At 38.6% G+C, this 20763-nt stretch overlaps 2 protein-coding genes across 3 annotated transcripts; one reads left to right on the top strand and one right to left on the bottom strand.

The window, feature by feature from the left end:
* Positions 1-4384: 4384 nt before the first annotated feature.
* tmsb (thymosin, beta) lies at positions 4385-6609 on the top strand. 2 transcript variants are annotated; one of them, XM_037546245.1, is made up of 3 exons: positions 4385-4532; positions 5750-5862; positions 6535-6609. In XM_037546245.1, the coding sequence occupies exons 2-3, from the start codon at positions 5763-5765 to the stop codon at positions 6567-6569; spliced, it is 135 nt and encodes a 44-aa protein (XP_037402142.1). In that variant the 5' UTR covers positions 4385-4532; positions 5750-5762; the 3' UTR covers positions 6570-6609. The 2 variants fall into 2 exon arrangements, with proteins under 2 accessions (XP_037402142.1, XP_037402143.1); XM_037546246.1 differs by having other exon boundaries at positions 4425-4562.
* A 10209-nt stretch (positions 6610-16818) lies between these two features.
* On the bottom strand, positions 16819-19998 carry eif4ebp3 (eukaryotic translation initiation factor 4E binding protein 3). The gene is made up of 3 exons (XM_017718342.2): positions 19710-19998; positions 18350-18514; positions 16819-17318 (listed from the first exon to the last, which is right to left on the bottom strand). Exons 1-3 carry the CDS (start codon positions 19840-19842, stop codon positions 17287-17289), a joined length of 330 nt encoding a protein of 109 aa, XP_017573831.1. The 5' UTR covers positions 19843-19998; the 3' UTR covers positions 16819-17286.
* Positions 19999-20763: the final 765 nt, after the last annotated feature.

Here is a 20763-nt window from a genome sequence, read left to right as displayed (position 1 = left end):
TTGTGCAGCATATGCACAGTGTTAAAATTATTTTATGCAAAAATAGACAAGGAGCCTGAAGAGTGAATATGACGTCTGATTTAAATGACGTGGTATATTATACTACTGGGATGTGAGTACTACGTGTAAATACCATACCAAACTGTAATTAAACTAATTTTGACATTAAAACATTAAGACATTGTTTCATATATTGTCTATTTTTGCTTGCGCTCCTCCTGTAGGACAGATGTACAGAGATGGGTGCCATCTTTTTTAAACACTCTAGCAGAGTTGTACCACGTGTATTACTAGAAAGCAACACAATCTGTTCTTGTTTCCAAACAACAGTTTGTACATTCATATAATAATGTATAGAGCACAGGGAAGCTGAAATGTGATGTCCTCATATAAGGATGTGGGGTCTCATGGGGATACATCAAATCAAGTACTGATATGAATTTGAGTGGTTAAATGACAATAATGGCAAAACACCCACCCACCACATATACAAAAACATCTTGAGAGTTTGTTGTCAATGAAGAAAATGTAATGAAAATGACCATTTTTTTAGTTGCATTGTTTCAATATGTATCAGTCAGCAGCAATCCACATTTAATGAGGCTTTACACTGTATTTAAACAGATCAGTTGTGGACAAATGTATGTACTTAAGTATCATAAGTAAAAGTACTGCGAGTTATTCTGATACATACTGATCACCAGCCACCTGTCCTGTATTAACCTCCCCAGTTCTGCCCGTACTTGAAGTTTCTTGTTGTTCCTGAAGTTCTGAGCCTGCATTCTATGTTCGGTTAGCTCCTCTGGATGTTGACTCTTCTCCGGTTTGTACCCTGACCTTGAGCCTGCTCCTCCTGTATTAGCCTGTCTGCTGGTGTTTTGACTTTGGACAGTTTGTCTGGAATTACATCCAGTCTCATCTAATTCGTGATTCTATTACAGTTATTATTTCATATTATTTAGAAAAATAGATTTTTAGGCATTAACAAGTTCTTTTTATATATTTCAAAATAATGCACTGCTGCAGGTTAAAGACAGTAGGCCTTGCTTGTGCAACCTTGTTTGTCCACTTTCTTTTTTCATCTGCTGTGCTGTTAATCAGAACCAGGACAACCAGAAGAAAACTACTCAAAAAACTGCTAACAGCCTCATAGAGATGAACAATGACTACCCACTTTTTCTGCAGCTCTGGTTCTGGAAGTAAAAATCCCATTCATTTTCTCAAATGATTTCAACAAATCCTTATATAAAAGATTTTTGACAGAAAAAACAGAACCAAACAGTTACTAGATCTATCATGACATTTAAAACTTTCATTCAGAGCAGAAAAGTTTTTAAAACGTAAACAAAAAGGCAAATGTGCAAGACTTTGTATTTATTTTGTTTTAAATTTCACTTTTTTTTAAATGTCGGGATGAATTGCTGATCCCAAACTGCACTGCAAATGACTCTGTCCCTCCAGCCCTAACAGATTTTAGCCTGTTCAACTTTTGTAATTGTGCATTTCCACATATATTTGTCATTATTTTTTGTATTGTGCTTTTATGCACATATATTTGCTTTTTGTCTTTCTGGTTATGTGATTTGTTTCTTCCCCTTGTTTTCTAGCAAGTTGCTTAAGCAGGCCTAATGTGGTGAAACTTTCAATACCATTAAATAACAATTTTAAGAATTATTTCAAACCACTTATTTAAAATTTCTGAAGCAACAGCAACATATCTAATGGGTAGAGCTTGCTTTAGGGACTCTGGGTAGGGTATATGAAATGGGGGAATGAGACATGATTTTTTTAAAAAGTTGAAATTACATTCATGACTTCAGAGAGCTTGTATACCAACATCTACCAATCTGGTAGGTCCACACTGAACAATTAAAGTTATGTGTTTAAAAATGTAATGGCCTATGGTTATTACAGACAGGATTTTCATTTCCAGAACCAGACCATTCAGCACTGTAGCTATGTTGTTACAGCTTAACGGTTAATGGTTCTGTGGCTCGGGAAAAAATGAACAAACTAGCCATTAAAACTTCTAGTATTTTGGATCAATACATCCAAAATGTCAAGGAGTATCGAACACCAAACCTCCAAGAGGGTGTTTCTGTGATACACACATGCACCCAAGATCAAAAATAATGTGATGTTCAGGGAAGTTAAGCATCGATATGGCTAATGAAACAATGGTGGAGAATTATGAAGTTAATTTTGTGCCAAAGGTTTCATATAAAATAATAAAATCCACAAGCAAAATAGTAAATATGTCCAAAATATTATTAACATATTGGAGATGCTCAAGTGCCCTGTGATGGACAGGCAATCACTCCAGCATATTTCCTGCCTTCTGCTCAGTGACTAATGGGATAGACTCCAGCACCCCCATGTCCCAGGAGGATACGTGGCTTAGATAATGTGTGTGCTTTAAATAAACTCAAATTAATAAAATAAACTCTAGCAGAGGTACTGGCTAGCATTTTGAGTTATGTTCAAAATGAATTAAAATGGTCACTATTGAAACATTTGATAAAGTTTTGATGTGTTATGAATTTTCGACAGTAATGAAATGGAACATTTAATTATTTATTTGATTTATTATTTATTAAACACAATTAAGGTATAGAAATTGACAGTGAAAGGATTTTAGTCTAAAGTCCAAGTCAGCTAAAAGTCCACTAGATGGTTAATGTAATCCTAAATCATACAATTGCCTCCTTTGTTAAGTAACTGAGTAAGTACACTTGCTCATACGTCTTCTGACACTGTACGACATACTGTTAACTATAAAGAGAGACAAAATAAGTGCAGACAAAACAGATGTCAACATGACTGTTACTGCCTTTTTTTTTTTAGTCAAAAAAACCATAAGCCCAAAGCAGAGATCAGATCTCTGTCTTAAAGTCATGTCCTCCCTTGGGTCTCTGCAGGGCAGCTGAGTGTTACTGATAGACTTTCTGTCACGTCCTCCGCACAAGGAAGGGTTTCTGACACAGCTGTTCACAGCCACCATGTGTTCAGAGTCACACTGCTCACTGGACAGCAGCTGATACATACCACGCCTGTCTCCTCTATTGTCTCAGACTCATGGTCAAACCTGGAATTACAATTATGTATGAGTGAACATTAATGCTTTCTCAGCTGTCCAAAGATACTCTACTTCCAGTTTTCCCCACAAGATGCCTCTGCAATATGTGGATGGACAAAAAATTATTGAATATTTATGTAGTATATGTTCCTATTCATCAGTTTTTGGGATGATTTAAATAGTTGATTTAAAACCTTATGTTAGGGCTTTGGTTTTTAGCCAAGGCTCTTTTTCTGTTTTATACACTGAAGAAAAATAATGCCTTGAATTTGCTTGATTCTATCAGTACTGTGCAAAGGTTTTAGCCACCTAAGCAAATAACTTTGAGCTATTTATCTGAGCAATAACAGACACAGGCTCTAGAAGAAGATCCATGTTTAAGTCTCAAATGCAAAATCAGCAATATACTGATGAAAATATGATAACAATAATAAATCATTCAGTCACATCCTCAGGAGACACGTCTCTTTGAATTCTCTTTTAATGCGCTTGCAATAATCAGATTCATCCTCTCGAGTGAAGGGGTCCAAAACACAGCCAACATTACAGTTTTTCTGCGTATTGTTATTACCCTTTTCCACCAGAGATGTCTCTAAATCCCCAAACTTACATAGTGCAGCTTTAATTTAATGGAAAATTTATTAGCCAAAGTGGGTATTGGATAGTCATTAAAATTAATATGGGACTTCATCAAGGAGGGGTTTGGAAATTGTAAATGGTCAAGTTTTTCTGAGCCAATAAATGCTTACTGTCCAGTTAAATAGCTTAAAATTAAATAAAAACTACCTGAACTACTTTTGCACAATACTCTACATTATTTCCACATTCATAAAAATATTGTCAATGTTGAGACAAAACTCCATATTTCCAAAATGATATCTTTACTGCAAGGGTAAAAAAAATCCAAATTTTGATGCTTGTTTAATGTATGTAAGTAATATTTGACCACTTCTATTGATCTATTAAAAGTGAAATGTTCACACACTGTGAAGGGCAACTGCATTTTCAGATGGTCAATCAATAAAAGGGGGACGTTTCATCCTGATATCATATATTTTAATCTTGTAGAATCAAGTAAAACCCTTTTCAGCGTGTAACATTTTACAAAATATCTGCTTTTGATGTTTTTTCTGTCCTTTATTACATCATTTTTTGCCATTTTATCATTTTAACATTCATCATTTTCTAAATTTAAATGAATGCAGTCAGTACAGTACACTTCTCTGCAGTGCGTGCTCAGCAAATTCACTCTCTAAAGCACAACCCTCTGTGCCATAAATATTTGATACTGTTGGGGTGGGGTGGAGATACAGATAGGCCCAAGACTTCACTGACGGGAATCCCCCTCCCCAGCCTGCACAGACACATTTACAGACACATGCATGCTCACTCGTCTCACTGCCCTTCACACACAGACTGAATCCAGCACTGCCGCATCCGGCACACCCTGAACCTGGTAAGCAGACTGCATTATACTGCTCTGTGTGTAAGTATGTCTTTATTTTATATTGCCTTCAGTACAGTAATAATGTTCAATTCAGAGAGGAGAGAGGGAATGCAGTGGCTGGCTGGAGACAGCTGGATGAAAGACATACAGAGGGAGAACAAAGGAAGAATCAGTTGAGGAGCAGAAGGGCGGGTAGCAGAGTGTCTCAGAGCAGTTGTAAAATAGGCTGACTCATGATTTCACATTCATACCTTACCGTATAGAACAGCTCTCTGATTTGTTAAGGCTGTATTTGTTTATTTATTTAGTCATTTTACTTGATTGTGGTATATAATCACAATGGACCCTTGTCAACCTGTAACAATAACATCTTCTCATTGTCTCAATATGTACTCTTTCATTGAGACAGACTGATTTTATTATTTTGAATGAGTGAATGTATATTGTTGCAGGTATGTTAAAACCTTGTAACCTATTTTTTTCCCTCTTCTTTTTAACATTAAAATGCCATTTGAAAATGTAACTGCCCTTTACACTGTGCAAATGTTTCATGATAAAGAGCACAATAGAAATGGTTCAAATTGACCTGTATGTCATTATAGTGTATTGAAGATGTACATTAAAGTACATTATACAATACATTATCCAATACATATAAAATACTTGCCTGTGATGGACTGGCGACCTATCCAGGGTGTATCCTGCCTTCCGCCCGAGGACTGCTGGGATAGGCTCCAGCATCCCCCCGCGACCCTGACGGAGAAGCGGCTTAGAAAATGCATGGATGAATGGATAAAATACTCAATTCTTTTCACAACAGTGATGATATGAATGTTGTATAAGTGAATCTAAATTGTATTGTGTATGTATCAGATTTTTATGCAGCATACACTACTGTGCTGAAGTCAGAGACCACCCTTCTTTTAATCAATTTACAGTCAAAATGGTAAAGTTATTCATTTTTCAGCATCAGAAAATGAGTTGTTTAATGTCTCAATGTTTTGCATTGATTGCAGCTTCCATTCTTTCTTTGAGATTTGCTTTCAGTTCTCAGAGAAATCTCATGGGTTTGTTTTTCCACATCTTCAAAGTTCAGTCTTAGAAGTCGGTTAGATTATTTGGTCTTTGACTTTTGCACAGTACTGTATGTTGCATGAGTTTTAGAGTCAAATAAAAGACTTGAGATGACAAATGCTTGAGATGTTATATGTGTTATACGTATTTAGAATCAACACAATCATGGCTGACAAACCCAACATGATGGAAATCACAAGCTTTGACAAAACAAAACTGAAGAAGACTGAAACTCGGGAGAAGAATCCTTTACCAACCAAGGAAAGTAAGTGTTTAATGTTTAATATCTCAAAAGCCATCACAGTTCTGTCACTTCATCTCTCTCTTCTAAGGCAGTCTGTGTCTCTAGCTCTGGATTTTACTTGTGTGACTTTGCCTAAGTTAAATTTACAAAGAGCGTGCTCATCAGAATAATGTGGCTTGTCAAACAGAATCACATGATTGGCTAAATCCTTTACAAATGTACTTCACACTTTATCAGATTGATATTCAGGTCCGGCAAATTCACCACTGACTTACATATAAGAGAGAACAAAATAATTACCAGCATTTAACAGTAACTGGAGGAAAAAGGTGTGACACTGATAAAGATGAACATACAGAAACACTATTGTTTCTGTGGTCCACATGGTGCCACTCAAATCTAATCAGCTCTGCACTAACGCTACACAAAGTGGAAGTCGGGCGTGCACATCTGTGGCCCACTTCAGACGCAATCAGTGTGAAATCAGCTTACTCCAGCTGCCTCCTTCTGCCGTCTCCTCTTGCTAATGTAACTCAGCACGGAGGCTCATTTGGTGCTGTTTACCCCCCCCCCCCCCCCCCCCCCCCACACACACACACACACACCCACCCCCACTGAGTGGAACAAAATTCACTCCAGCCAGGGTGTGTCAGATTGCATCGTGTCTTTATTAATCCGTGTTTGTTTCCGCAGCTATCGAGCAAGAGAGGAGAGAATCCATCGCATAAGCAAGAGGAGGACTAACATGTAGCAATGTAGCAAAGAAAAGAGAAAGAACACAACCTGCCTCAATGAACAAAAAGCTTTACATTAGAAATGAGGACCTGAAGATGCCAAATTTCATTTTTCATAATGTATTGCTTTCTTGTTTATATTTTTTTAATGAACTTGTGTGTTGGGTTGAATTAAAATGTTAAAGATCTAGAGCCTGGTCTATTTGTGTATTTTGTGATGTAATGAGAGTAACGCAACTGTAATCCATAATTTATGGCATTAGGGTATGGCATGGCATTGCAAAATGGAGTGATAGCCTTCCTTATTCAAAATCCCTATGACCTTGTACAAATATCCCACTTTACCAGCACCAAAGCACCCCCAGACCATCACATTACCTCCACCATCCTTGACAGATGGCGTCAGGCACTCTTCCAATATCTTTTCAGTTGTTCTGTATCTCACAAATGTTCTTCTGTGTCATCCAAACACCTCAAACTTAAATTTGTCTGTCCATAACACTTTTTTCCCATCTTCCTCTGTCCAATGTCTGTGTTCTTTTGCCCATATTAATCTTTTCCTTTTATTAGCCAGTCTCAGATATGACTTTTTCTTTGCCACTCTGCCCTGAAGGCCAACATCCTGGAGTTGCCTCTTCACTGTAGAGGTACTATTTAGAGGTACACTGGCGTTTGGTGGGTACTATTTAATGAAGCTGCCAGTTGAGGACCTGTGAGGTGTTGGTTTCTCAAACTAGAGACTCTAATGTACTTGTCTTGTTGCTTAGTTGTGCAGCGGGGCCTCCCACTTCTATTTCTATTCTGGTTAGAGCCTGTTTGTGCTCTCCTCTGAAGGGAGTAGTACACAACGTTGTAGGAAATCTTCAGATTCTTGCATGGAATGGCCTTCATTTCTAAGAACAAGAATAGACTGTCGAGTTTCAAATGAAAGTTCTCTTTTTCTGGCCATTGTGAGAGTTTCATAGAGCAAACAAATGTGATGCTCCAGATTCTCAACCAGCTCAAAGGAAGGTCAGTTTTATAGCTTCGCTAATCAGCCAAACTGTTTTCAGCTGTGCTAACATACTTGAACAAGGGTTTTCAAGGGTTTTCTAAACATCCATTAGCCTTCTTATACAGTTAGCAAACACAATGTACCATTAAACCACTGGAGTGGTGGTTGTTGGAAATGGGCCTATATACACCTATGTAGATATTGCATTAAAAACCAGACGTTTGCAGCTAGAATAGTCATTTACCTCATTAACAATGTATAGAGTGTATTTATGATTCATTTAATGTTAGCTCCATTGAAAGAAAATGTGCTTTTCTTTCAAAAATAAGGAAATTTCTAAGTGACCCCAAACTTTTGATCAGTAGTATATATATATATATATATATATATATATATATATATATATATAGAGAGAGAGAGAGAGAGAGAGAGAGAGAGAGAGAGAGAGAGAGCCTTCCCAAAAAAGTTGGGGTGCTGTGCAAAATGTAAAGAAAAGAAAAACTATAAAATAAATAAATAAACATTTTTTATTGTTTTTGAAAAATAGAAGCCCATTTTGAATTTGACGCCAAACATGCTTCAAAAAAGTTGGGACGGGGGCATGTTTACCACTGTGTTTCATCACCTTTTCTTTTTTGGGAAATGAGGAGACACTGCTGTAGTTTCCCTTTCTAACGTGATCAGGATTTCTTCTGCTCAACAGTTCATGAACTGTTTTATCTTTTTTTTTTTTTTTCATAATGTGGCAGTTGCTTTCAATGTGTGACAGATTAGGACTGCAGGCAGGCCAGTTTAGCACTTTCTTTTACTATGGAGCAATACTGCTATAATACATGCAGAATGTGGTTTTACACTGTCTTGCTGAAACTAGCCAGGCTTTCCCTGAAAAAGTCCTCTGGATGGCAGCATATGTTGCTCCAAAATCAGTATTCATTGTTCAGCATTAATGGTGCCTTTACAGATGTCGCCCATGCCATGTGCACTAATGCACCCCTACACCATCATAAATACTGGCTTTTGAACTGTGCACTGATAACAAGCTGAATGGTCCCTCTCCTCCTTAGGCTGGATTTCCTAAAAGAATTTGCAAATTTGTTGGACCACATGACACTTTTCCACTTCACCACAGTCCATCTTAAATAAGCTCAGGTCCAGAGAAGGTGGAGCCATTTCTGTATCCTGTCCAAATACATTTTATACATATTTTATATATAAACTGTTTAATTATGAAAATCATGTTGATTTCCAGCCTTGTCTCTTGTATACAAAGATTTATCTGGATTTTCTGAATCTTTTAATGATGTCATTTACTATAGATGATGAAATCCCCAAGTTCTCTGCTAACGTTAATCATAAATTGTTGCACTATTTTCCTGCGCAATCTTTCACAGAGTGGTGAACCCCTCCTCATTTTTACTTCTGAAAGACTCAGCCACTCTGGGATGCTCTTTTTATACCTAATCATGTTACTGACCTGTTGCCAAATAATCTAAATCGAGGTATAATAATGAGATGAAAGGATCCAACATCCACAATCCAAGATTAGTCCAGGTGTATGATGGGGGGCATCAGTACTTTCAATAATCTGACCACCTCAGGAAAGAAGCTGTTGCTGAGTCTGGTGGCTGTTTATTCAGTTCCCAGTTCCATTTTGATGATGTTCAATTCCAATTGTGAAGGGGTGATCTGCTTACTTACTTCGGCCATGAACATTTAGTTCCTTATTCCTTTCAGGGCTTTAATTTTATTTCATTCTGCTCTGTTGATTCAGCCCCTGCACTGCTTAGCTTTCAAAACAGAGCTACATTTCTACATTTCTTGTGTTAAAACATGCTGGATTCATTCATTCTCCTGCAGTTCTACAGAGATGTGTTTGACCTGGTAGTGATTACCCTGCTGATTACTAGGCTAAACAACCCACCCGTGGGAATCACTGAGACCATCAAATAGTACCACTGTTGACCACAAGATGGCAGTATTGTTGTAGATATTGCTCTCTGAAAGTAGGAACTCTTGTAGGATATGAAAAATATTTTTTCCATAATCTAGGAACTTAAAATGTTGCTAATCTGAAGAGCTACTAAGCAGGAAGAGATGGGCAATGTGGTGAGGTTGTGAAACAGTGAAATATACATGCACCCCATCCACATGATCAGCTACAAATATGGTGTGAATACATATGTCAGACTACTTGTACTGGTGGTCAGTAAGTATGTGCCAGTTGGGGGGATGAAATGTGATGCCGGGTCACAGTGGGTTTGTAACATTCCTGCACGTGACTGAGCTGCATGTCTTCTGGCTTGAGCACAGAAAATGTACACTGATGTACTCACTCACTCACACACACACACACACACACACACACACACACACAAACAATTTTAAAAGCTTCTGGTGTGTAAAAGTGAATATTTGCTATTTCTACCATACATATCTACATCCCATAGTGAAATCAAATACATGGCCATATATGCACATATATCATAAGTCAGAATATCAAAATTTCAAAATATCTATTGTATCAATTTTTTGGAGATGCCTGATACAATGAATGTGTGCCTGATACATGGTTGCCTAAATTCCAGTACCATTATAGTTGCTACTATGGGATCTGTTTGTTTTTTAGTATTCCCTTGTGAATGTTTTAGAGTTTGGTGAGGAAGGTTAGGTTCATTAGGAAGTGGAAGAAGATATATATTTCCTTTGTCTTTATCTGTGAAGCTGCTTTGTGACAACATCAGTTGTAAAAAGCGCTATACAAATACATTTTCTTTGATTTGATTTTATATCAACCTTAAATTCTGTACATTAACATTGCATATATGAGTAATATATGCTATCCACCCTTGAATCATGTTCTCTATTATATATCATTAAATAATTAGGTAAATATCTGTGTTACACACATATGTTTGATTATGTTGATTTATGGCTGTAATATATGTCCCACATTTAAACCTTTTTAAACCAAATTTCTGGTATATATATATATATATATATATATATATATATATAAGCTGGCATATATGTTACATTTTTGTCACCACTGGACAATCCATATGTTGCCATATACCAGATTTTCGTACAAGATTATACCAAAAAAGGTTCTATGACTTTTTAGAACATTTTTGGTGCTAGAACCATTTTTAAGAGGTCTTTAAAGAATTATTTACAATAGGTTCTTCATCAGGGAGATTATGCTCCATAATAATTATAACAATAATAATAGATGCAAGTTGCAAAAACTCAACTGGTGTTTAAAGCTGTGTTATGTAACAAAGAACTACTGAAAGAAGTAGCATTACTGAGTCAGGAGAGGAAAAAATGCTATACTGTGGTGTTTGTGTGCTGCTTTGAGTCACCCTGTAAAGCCTGTTTACACTAATGAAGACATGGTGACAATGACAATAGTAGATAATTCACTCACGTCCTTGGAAAACAGGTTCTTCCAAGTATTCCTGTTAAATACTGTTTGACTCATACTATCATTAGATTCATCCACCTGGGGAAGGGAGCCTGAGCACAGTCGACGTTTCAGAATGTTCTGACTTCTGATTCTTTTCCTTGTCCAAACAGTTGTTTTTTGAGCATTCCTCAACTTTCCCAGTCCTTTGTTGCCCCTGTCCCAACTTCTTTGGAATGTGTTGCAGTCATCAAATTCAAAATGAGTGAATATTTGCAAAAAACAATGAAATTCATCCATTTATCATTAAATATCTTGTCTTTGTAGTGTATTCAATTGAATGTAGGTTGAAAAGGATTTGCAAATCATCGTATTCTGTTTTTATTTATGTTTTACACAACGTCCCAACTTCATTGGAATTGGGGTTGTAAAAGTAGTTTGTGGCCGTGATCTAGTAAGGCATGGGAGCAAGATCCTGATGCATAGCCATGACTTAGTAAAACATGGGAATGTGATAATTAAGCCTTGACTACAGCTTAATAAGATATGATCTTGTTCCAACGCCTTACTAAGTCATGGCTTTGATTTAATTATCTCATTCCCACACTTTTATAAGTCATGGCCACGCATTATGATCTTGTTTCCATGTGTTAATGTGTGTGGTGTGGTTGGTTAGTGTAGTGGTTTACACCTTTGCCTTCTATGCTGTAGACTGGGGTTCAATCCCCCCACCAGGGCAAGCACCCTACATTATACCAATAAGGGTCCTTGGGCAAGACTCCTAACACCACCTCAGCCTACCTGTGAAAAATGATCAAATTGTAAGTGGCTCTGGATAAGAGCGTCAGCAAAATGCTGTATGTTAATGTGCTGTGGCCATTTTTATTTATATGGGATGTCACCTGCAGTGAAAACACTGCAATAGAGGTTTTGCTTAATGTACCATTTTGGTACATACAGTGGGTTGCAAAAGTATTCAGCCCCCTTGAACTTTTCAACCTTTTGCCACATTTCAGGCTTCAAACATAAAGATATGAAATTGACATTTTTTGTGAAGAGTCAACAACAAGTGGGACACAATCGTGAAGTGGAACGAAATTTGTTGGATATTTTAAACTTTTTTTTAGAAATAAAAAACTGAAAAGTGGGGCGTGCAATATTATTCAGCCCCCTTGCTTTAATACTTTGTAGCGCCACCTTTTGCTGTGATTACAGCTGCAAGTGGCTTGGGGTACGTCTCTGTCAGTCTTGCACATCGAGAGACTGAAATTTTTGCCCATTCTTCCTTGCAAAACAGCTCGAGCTCAGTGAAGTTGGATGGAGAGCGTTTGTGAACAGCAGTTTTCAGCTCTTTCCACAGATTCTCGATTGGATTCAGGTCTGGACTTTGACTTGGCCATTCTAACACCTGGATACGTTTATTTGTGAACCATTCCATTGTAGATGTTGCTTTATGTTTTGGATCATTGTCTTGTTGGAAGATAAATCTCCGTCCCAGTCTCAGGTCTTTTGCAGACTCCAACAGGTTTTCTTCCAGAATGGTCCTGTATTTGGCTCCATCCATCTTCCCATCAATATTAACCATCTTCCCTGTCCCTGCTGAAGAAAAGCAGGCCCAAACCATGATGCTGCCACCACCATGTTTGACAGTGGGGATGGTGTGTTCAGGGTGATGAGCTGTATTGCTTTTACGCCAAACATAAGTTCGATTTTGGTTTCATCTGACCAGAGCACCTTCTTCCACATGTTTGGTGTGTCTCCCAGGTGGCTTGTGGCAAACATTAAATGAGACTTTTTATGGATATCTTTGAGAAATGGCTTTTTCTTGCCACTCTTCCATAAAGCCCAGATTTGTGCAGTGTACCACTGATCGTTGTCCTATGGACAAAGTCTCCCACCTCAGCTGTAGATCTCTGTAGTTCATCCAGAGTGATCATGGGCCTCTTGGCTGCATCTATGATCAGTCTTCTCCTTGTTTGAGCTGAAAGTTTAGAGGGACGGCCGGGTCTTGGTAGATTTGCAGTGGTCTGATGCTCCTTCCATTTCAATATGATCGCTTGCACAGTGCTCCTTGAGATGTTTAAAGCTTGGGAAATCTTTTTCTATCCAAATCCGGCTTTAAACCTCTCCACAACAGTATCTCGGACCTGCCTGGTGTGTTCCTTGGTCTTCATGATGCTCTCTGCGCTTTAAACAGAACTCTGAGACTATCACAGAGCAGGTGCATTTATACGGAGACTTGATTACACACAGGTGGATTCTATTTATCATCATCAGTCATTTAGGTCAACATTGGATCATTCAGAGATCCTCACTGAACTTCTGGAGTGAGTTTGCTGCACTGAAAGTAAAGGGGCCGAATAATATTGCACGCCCCACTTTTCAGTTTTTTATTTCTAAAAAAAGTTTAAAATATCCAATAAATTTCGTTCCACTTCACGATTGTGTCCCACTTGTTGTTGATTCTTCACAAAAAATTACAATTTCATATCTTTATGTTTGAAGCCTGAAATGTGGCAAAAGGTTGAAAAGTTCAAGGGGGCTGAATACTTTTGCAACCCACTGTATGTTACTATGTAATGTCATGTGTGCAGTGGATTCTAGTTTTTCCCCTGTAATGACTACTTTTTAACTTTTTAAAGATCCATTATGCTCAACCACAAAATCCTACCAGGAGTACCAGCAGAACAGAAAACGAAATATGCCACATGAGTCACTTCTCAGAAATCTGCTGGGGACAGAAGACTGAGGCCGAAAAAGTGTATGATAAGATTAATCAAAGCAGCAGGTGCTGCTGCTCCAAGACCCAGACACTTATCAGTGGACCACAGCAGAAACTGTGCAGCTGGTTTCATGTTTACATCACTCAGCAGAGAAAACACATCCAAACTTTATGCCTACAAGGCAACACTGCAAGATTAAAATGAACTCTTTTTAATAGAACGGGACACACATACTTAGACAGGATAGACTCAAATTATGATTAAAAGAAGAGGAACTATAAAGCAGGGGTGTCCACTCTTATCTGCAAAGGGCCAGTCTTCACTCAAAACAAGCTGGAGCACACCTGATTCCACTTGTTTAACACTGCTGATCATGTGAGCTGCTGGTTTGCTGGAATGAAAACCTGCAGCTACACCAGCCCTTTGTGGACATGCTGAGACACCCCTGCTATAAAGCTTGGTAGAAAAGTTACTTAAGCAATTTAAAAAACAGGAAATGAAGAACCTAAAAGATGAATGCAAAATTACGGGACTTTCTATAGTCTTTATTTCGTTGCTGTCCAAAGAAAAACAAATATATCCAAAATAAAACTGTACAGGAGAAGGCAAAATGTTCTTTACCTTTAATGGAAGTTAATGTAAAAAGATCTTATTTTAAGCAATTTTAGAGCATTTCTGTTGGTCCAATCATCATGAAATTTTTACACATGTAAAAGGCGGCTTTTTTTTAGGGCAGCAGCGAGTTGAGGACTGTATTCACTGCCTGCTTAGTTCAAAAAAGGGAAAAAAGCAACTAAACATTGTCCTTGCGGCATTCCAGTATTTCTAGGTAGCTGGTGCACTGTTCCTGGAACGGGACAGGATAACATGCACACAGAGTGCCAACAAAAACAAAAACAAGCTACACTCTAAAAAAAAATAAATAAAGGCTTCTTTGGAGATATGTCATTGAAAAAAATAATTTGGTTCTCTAAAGAACCTTCTACAGGATGGTTCTTTAGAGAACCATTTTTGTTAATGAGATGGGAGTTGGTCATTTAATATAAAGACCCTAAGAAGAACCCTTTAAATTAGTAAAGAATCTTTACACTTCATGAAGGTTCCTCACAATCAAAACAGTTTCTTCTATGGTATCAGCTTTTATTTATTTGTTTTTATAAAACTTTTACAGTATGTGGAGGTTCTTCAAACTTTGAAAAAGCTATTCACACTCAAACCTCTTATTTACAAAAATAGGTTCTATGGGGAAGAATCTATACATTACTTCAACATAGCTTTTTTGCTACCATTACTTGTAAGAGTGTAGATTGAACAGGTGGGACATGTACTGCTGAGTGTCCGTGGCCTCAAAACCTGCCTTCGCGTATGGAGCGTGATTCTCTAACAGTCGTTGATCTTTTGTGATAATACAAGGCGACTTTGCCTCGTGTCAGAGTAATTCTGTGGCCAGGTAAAACTAGGTGAGAAGGCATTAAAGAGCGAGTGCACACACTGGTCAGTAAACAGCTCCTAAAGCTAAACAAACACATGGGGACTCAACTCTATGAACCCTGAGTGACATCATGTTCCAAAAGCCTCTGCCCAACTCTATAGAGCACTGCAGCTGGAGATGCCATTAATAGAGCTGTCATGATGTCAGGCACTCCAGTTAAAAAAAAAGTAAAAATTTGCTCTAACTATATGTGATATACTCTTTATCACATTCTCTGATTCAGAGATCAAGTTGTGTAGGGTTTTTATGAGGTCACAGCCATATTATGCTGTTATGAGTCAACCACTGTGCAGTTGCTGCCCTTTTGCATGTTCCCTTCAGGCTAGCTCAGACAGAACACGCTTGTTCTGTTAGTGCAAACCCAAGCTGTTTTGTGAGTACATATTGCAGGTCATGGGGAAGGCGTTGCAGTTATTAAAAACTTAAGTAAACAGCCAAACACTGTTTCAGACGTTGCTATATTAAATCTGGAGGGAATCACATGAGAAAAGGCCATTTTTTTTCTTTGTGAAGAGTCAAGAGAAGTTAGGCTCAAAAATACAGCTTCCAAAAACGGTTCTTGGTTTGGACACTCCTAACTCTTCTCTGAGTGATGCTGTAGAAGAGACACTTTTGGTTCCCTAAAAACTAAGGTTTGAAGAAGGGTGTTTGTGGATGTGAAAAACCTTTTACATAAGGATTCTTTGCCAGTTTTAAGGTTTATCCCAGAGCCTTTATATTATACGAAGGTTCTTCAAACTAAAAAGGCACATTTAACCCGCCATTCTTCAGGGAAGCAAAAGTGGTTCTTCTATGGCATCACACAAAGAACACTTTCTGTTTGTGGTTCTGGTGGACCCACCACATTATTTATTTAAATCAATACAGCTAACAATTGATGTAAAAATACCAGATGCTTAAAATATCTCCAGTAGCCAGCCTGTAGCCTGTCCATGTTGTCCACCCTCACACACACAAACAGCAGGCCATGTAGGAGAACAGAGTGAAGGGACACAGCACCCCCACACTTCTATTCCCCACATGGTCACTCCCAACACCACATGTGCAATATAAATGTGTAGGACATATTGTGTAAAGTCACTGAAAATGTGTTATCTTATGTTCTTCACAGAAAATTAGCAAAGTCCAAGGAATCTGAGGAGGAAATAATAAATTGCATCATTATTTCTTTTGGTAAACAGTGAAAATAGGTTCTACATACATGAACACCTCACATGGGTTAAAACAGTACTACACACTTGCATGTCTCATTTACAAAAATGCAAGGCTCTACACTGAAGTGGTTCACAAATCAGTTTTTAGGGCACCAAAATAAACCGGTTCTTCTATGTAAATGTCCTTCAATTTCAGTTTTGGAGGGCCCAGGTCCAGTAGTTTGGTGCTTCCTGCTCAAACAGACCAGCTAAACCAAATAGTTAATAAAGGAGTTGGAACTAGGCATGTCTGAGCAAGGAAATCACTTCAGGACTGAAACCAAAAATCCCTGTTCCATGGCATCACTCCAACAAACCCTTTTGGCACCTTTATTGAAAAGTATAGTAAATATGGGGTTTATCATTAATGGCAACAGTAAAAGGCAATTTAATTCATTTTAAGCAGCAAAACAGGAAAAAGTAATGACAAAACGCAACTCGTTTTTCAGTTTTATTCAAAACAGTCATCCTGTACCAAGTAACTGAATAGTAGTCATTACAAAACGTTTCCCTAAAGGTTCAGTACAAGGCACTGATGTAGATGCCCCAACAGGCCATCTTGAACTTACTGAGGAACCAGTACAAAAAAGCTGCACTGAAACAAACCCAACCAAAAAGGTAATTACAGATATTTGTCTACCTTTACATAGAATGGAGGGTCTCAGAGTGTTCCCTCACAATAACAGAGGTTAGTCATTTATTCAATCCCAAATTTCCACCAAACTCAAAATACATCTCCACTCCTCACATGTCAACCACATCTGTGCACTTTGTTATTCAGTATGAAGAAAAAAAAGGATGTGGAAGCACTACAAAAGAGGGAACCCCTGGTCTCTCTGATCAGGAGCAAAGGCTGGTAGAAAAGGCTGTGATCGATGATTTCTCCATAGGAGCTGCATTGCAGGTTCAGATGTCTATTACAAACTGACTGTCTTCAGCTGTGGGGGGAGAGAGAGAGCGAGACAGAGAGAGAGAGCGAGGGTGAGTGAGTTTGTCGACTGAGGGAACAAACTCCCCCTATAGAAAAAAAAAATAAAAACTCAAGAGTCATGCTGCACACGTGCTGCAGTGTACACAGCAAGGCTACCCCACCCCCCCCACCCCTCGATAAGAGAAACTACTTGACTTGTCTAGAGAGCAGATCATGCATGTTATTGTTTACTTTTCTCATGAAACAGTTGCTCAGTCTCCTTGAAGTATGACATTATGATCAAAAGAAAAAGGGAAATACAAAATAGTAGGTGCTGGAAAACTGTTACCCCTGGTAGATAGATGTTGCCCCTTAAGATGACTCAGTTTGCCTCCTTTCTGAATACTGTACATTGTAAAACCATAGTAAAAGCAACAAGATCTCATGTACAGCATTTGTTGACAAATGGACTATAGTCAAAAAGCCTAGAATGACTTCATGTTCACAGTGTTATTTTATGTACTATTTTACATATTTTAAAAACATTCATATTTGACAGCAACTACACTATAATTATCCTTTCACAATAACTGTCAAAATATCTGCCTCAACTACAAGGAACTCTGCATATTCTTTTTAATACAAATTCTTCAGTGCTCTGCAGCTCTCCATCATACAAAAACACATCTAAAATCTTACACTGTTAGTTTTACTGCTTCATACTGATTATTTGAAATGTGAGGTTGTACAGGACTAGTACACTGAAATCATTTTATGCAGATATGGGCAACAAAGTTTTCCAAAATTTTGAACCAGTAGCATCTACTCAACTTTGATCCCTCCCAAGATTTCATGCCCATAGGCCTGCCGTTAGTCCCATTTTATAAGACCTCTACAACATGCAGAAACCTGTTACTCAAGTTTTACTAGACATCACCTGATCAAAAAATTGACAATAGGGTGCATGTGTTAAACCCAGATACCTCTGACTAGGCCATATGTCAGGGAATCCACTGAACCAATTAAGACAGAGAGAAAGTGAGAGCAAGACAATCTCACCAGGGAGGTCCTTGCAGTCCTCTTCTTGTTCCAGTAGTTTGCCCAGTGTGTGTGCAGCCGGCATAGTGACCCCTGGAATGTGAGGGAGACAGCATGGAGGGGTCCGTGCGACTGGGGAATTCCGGCACTCTAGAAGAAACTTCCTGTCATAGATGATTCTGGTCCCTGGAAAAAAATTATTATTATTATAAATAAAAATTATTATTATTGTTGTTATTATTATTATTATTATAAACAACACACTTCATGAGACAATCTCCAGAGTGAATACAGATCAAGCCAAAGCCTACTGGCAAGAGTTCTCAGTGTACATTGGCTTTGATTTACTTTTCTCTATCGTACCTTTCTACCAAGGCCTGGAAAGTGTTCAGATGAAGGATATAGAACAAATAGAAAAACATGTTATGCAACACAAACTGTGGTATGGCCCAACCTAGAGGGGTGGAGAGTGAGAGGGGGGAGCTGATTGGGGTGCTGCTTAAGGAGTACAGAACAGAAAAAGACGAGGTGATCCCATTTGCAAACACGAGAGGTTAAAACCAGCACCAAAGATAAATTTATCAAGAGTGGTATAGATGCAGGTCATACAAAAGCAATCAGTAAACAAGAAGTTCATCTTTTCTACTAAAGCTGCCATCCTAGGTATGCAGCACGACTTTAACTCAGGCTTGTTCTGTGGCTTTTAGACAGAGTTCACTGTAGACTTTCTCTCCTCCACCACAATGGTGTGTGTAAACAAGCACGTGAGGACTTGCCAACGGATGCTGCAACTCTGAGCTTAGCTTCCCCTTTGTATACACTCCAGAAGTCAACATACCAGCTTTGGAAGGCTTTTAGAAAATGAGGGCCATTTCATTTGAATTTGCTTGAACTAGACAATTATTATGTTCACCAACCACGCTGAGGTCATATTTAGCAGCTGGAACAGTTAATATCCTCTTGACCATTATAACATGGATGGGTTCTAGATCATTATCTACTCTAAAGAAGCTTGGTACGTTTAGTTGACAGTATATCTGGAAATATGTGGAACAGTAGTTAGAAAATAAAAGTTGGGATTACAAATGTTTATACTGGATGAACAATTAGATTTGACTGTAAGGCAGGGGTCCCTAAACCTGATGTGGGTGTAATCCGATTTTGGGGCATATTGGGGGATTTTTCCACACGGAGTTCACATGAGCCAACTAATCAGCTAATTAACAAGACTTTCCTCAGTTAAAGTGGGTGTTAGAACGGAGAAAGCCGGCCAGGGGTTCTGCAGGACCTGGACTGAGAACCAATGAGGTAAGATGTGATCAAATAAAAGCGTCAGTGCTGCGAATGTGAAGATAAAGAGTATTTAAAAAGGCAGACTCACCTCCAGGAGTGGTGGAGAAGAGAGTTCCTCCAGGGGTCTGGCTGTAAGAGTCGGGCAGGGGAGACCAGCTTTTAGCGTCTACCGCTCGGCTCGGAATGGGGCAGCCCGAGGACGCTTCACAGACAGTCGACATGGTTTTCAGCTCCTAACAGTCACGTTCAGGTACCTAGTCGCTTGAAAGTGAGACTTGTTTTTCGAGCCAATTGCTGGTTACGTTACGTGTTTAAGCTCTCTGCCTTCCGCCGCTCACTGTGAGCTCTGCTGACTGCAGCCCTCAGACAAACGAGTCGTGCGGTTTTAGAGCCTCGGAGGGGGCGGGGCTTAACGGAGCGCTGACGTAACAGCAGTGAAAGCGTTGGAGCCCAGTGTAAACACACACTCACCTCTGGTAAACGACAAAAGGAGAAGGGTTAATGAAGTTAACTGTCTTTGTCACCGCCAGCAGGACTAAACCGGAACGAGACAAACCTCTGTGTGCGTGAAGTTTCACTCTAGTGTAAATGAGCGCCGATCGTCGTCCTGTTTTCACTCGTTCGTTTCGCATGCCTGTCGCACGTGGTGGCATCCTACTTTAAAAAGATGACTCTTCAAGGTCGAAGCAACAGTTGTAGTTAGAATCATGAGTTCTTTATAGAACCCGTTTTGAAATGGTTCTGTATAGCACCAAAAGGGTACTTCTATAATTATGATTTCCACATACAACACACCGTCACTGGCTCTATAAATCATGGCTCTAAACAGAACATTTTGTCTAAATCTAGACACCCCAAGATTAAGTTTCCCACACTTTTCTCTGCGTAGTCTCCGAGTAACTCATGTTTCAATCGAAAGTTCGGTGAAGTAAATGATAGTTCTGGTTCATGTAGTGCGGTTGAAAAGACGTCATTTTTCTGTCTGCATTAGAAAACTGAACTCACTCACCAGGGACATGACTAAGTGATGTTTAGTTATCACTACTAAACCGTTCTTTTCAGCTAAAAAAATAACTTAAAATCTTGGCCAGGCCCTAAAAGTGTAGTTGGAGAAACACTCATGATATAACAATCATGACTTT

The sequence above is a fragment of the Pygocentrus nattereri genome, chromosome 16 (genome assembly GCF_015220715.1).
Source record: "Pygocentrus nattereri isolate fPygNat1 chromosome 16, fPygNat1.pri, whole genome shotgun sequence".
In the NCBI taxonomy this organism is placed as follows: Eukaryota; Metazoa; Chordata; class Actinopteri; order Characiformes; family Serrasalmidae; genus Pygocentrus; species Pygocentrus nattereri.
This window is presented reverse-complemented; position numbering and strand designations above follow the sequence as displayed.

Bases quoted from the DNA above. Each gene is read 5' to 3' on its own strand.
- eif4ebp3 (XM_017718342.2), bottom strand. From the start codon at position 19,842: ATGTCGACTGTCTGTGAAGCGTCCTCGGGCTGCCCCATTCCGAGCCGA. The intron at 18,515-19,709 runs GTGAGTCTGCCT...ATTTTTTTCCAG, and splicing joins CTTCTCCACCACTCCTGGAG to GGACCAGAATCATCTATGAC. The intron at 17,319-18,349 runs GTGAGATTGTCT...CTCCCCCCACAG, and splicing joins GGACTGCAAGGACCTCCCTG to CTGAAGACAGTCAGTTTGTA.
- tmsb (XM_037546245.1), top strand. From the start codon at position 5,763: ATGGCTGACAAACCCAACATGATGGAAATCACAAGCTTTGACAAAACA. The intron at 5,863-6,534 runs GTAAGTGTTTAA...TTGTTTCCGCAG, and splicing joins TCCTTTACCAACCAAGGAAA to CTATCGAGCAAGAGAGGAGA.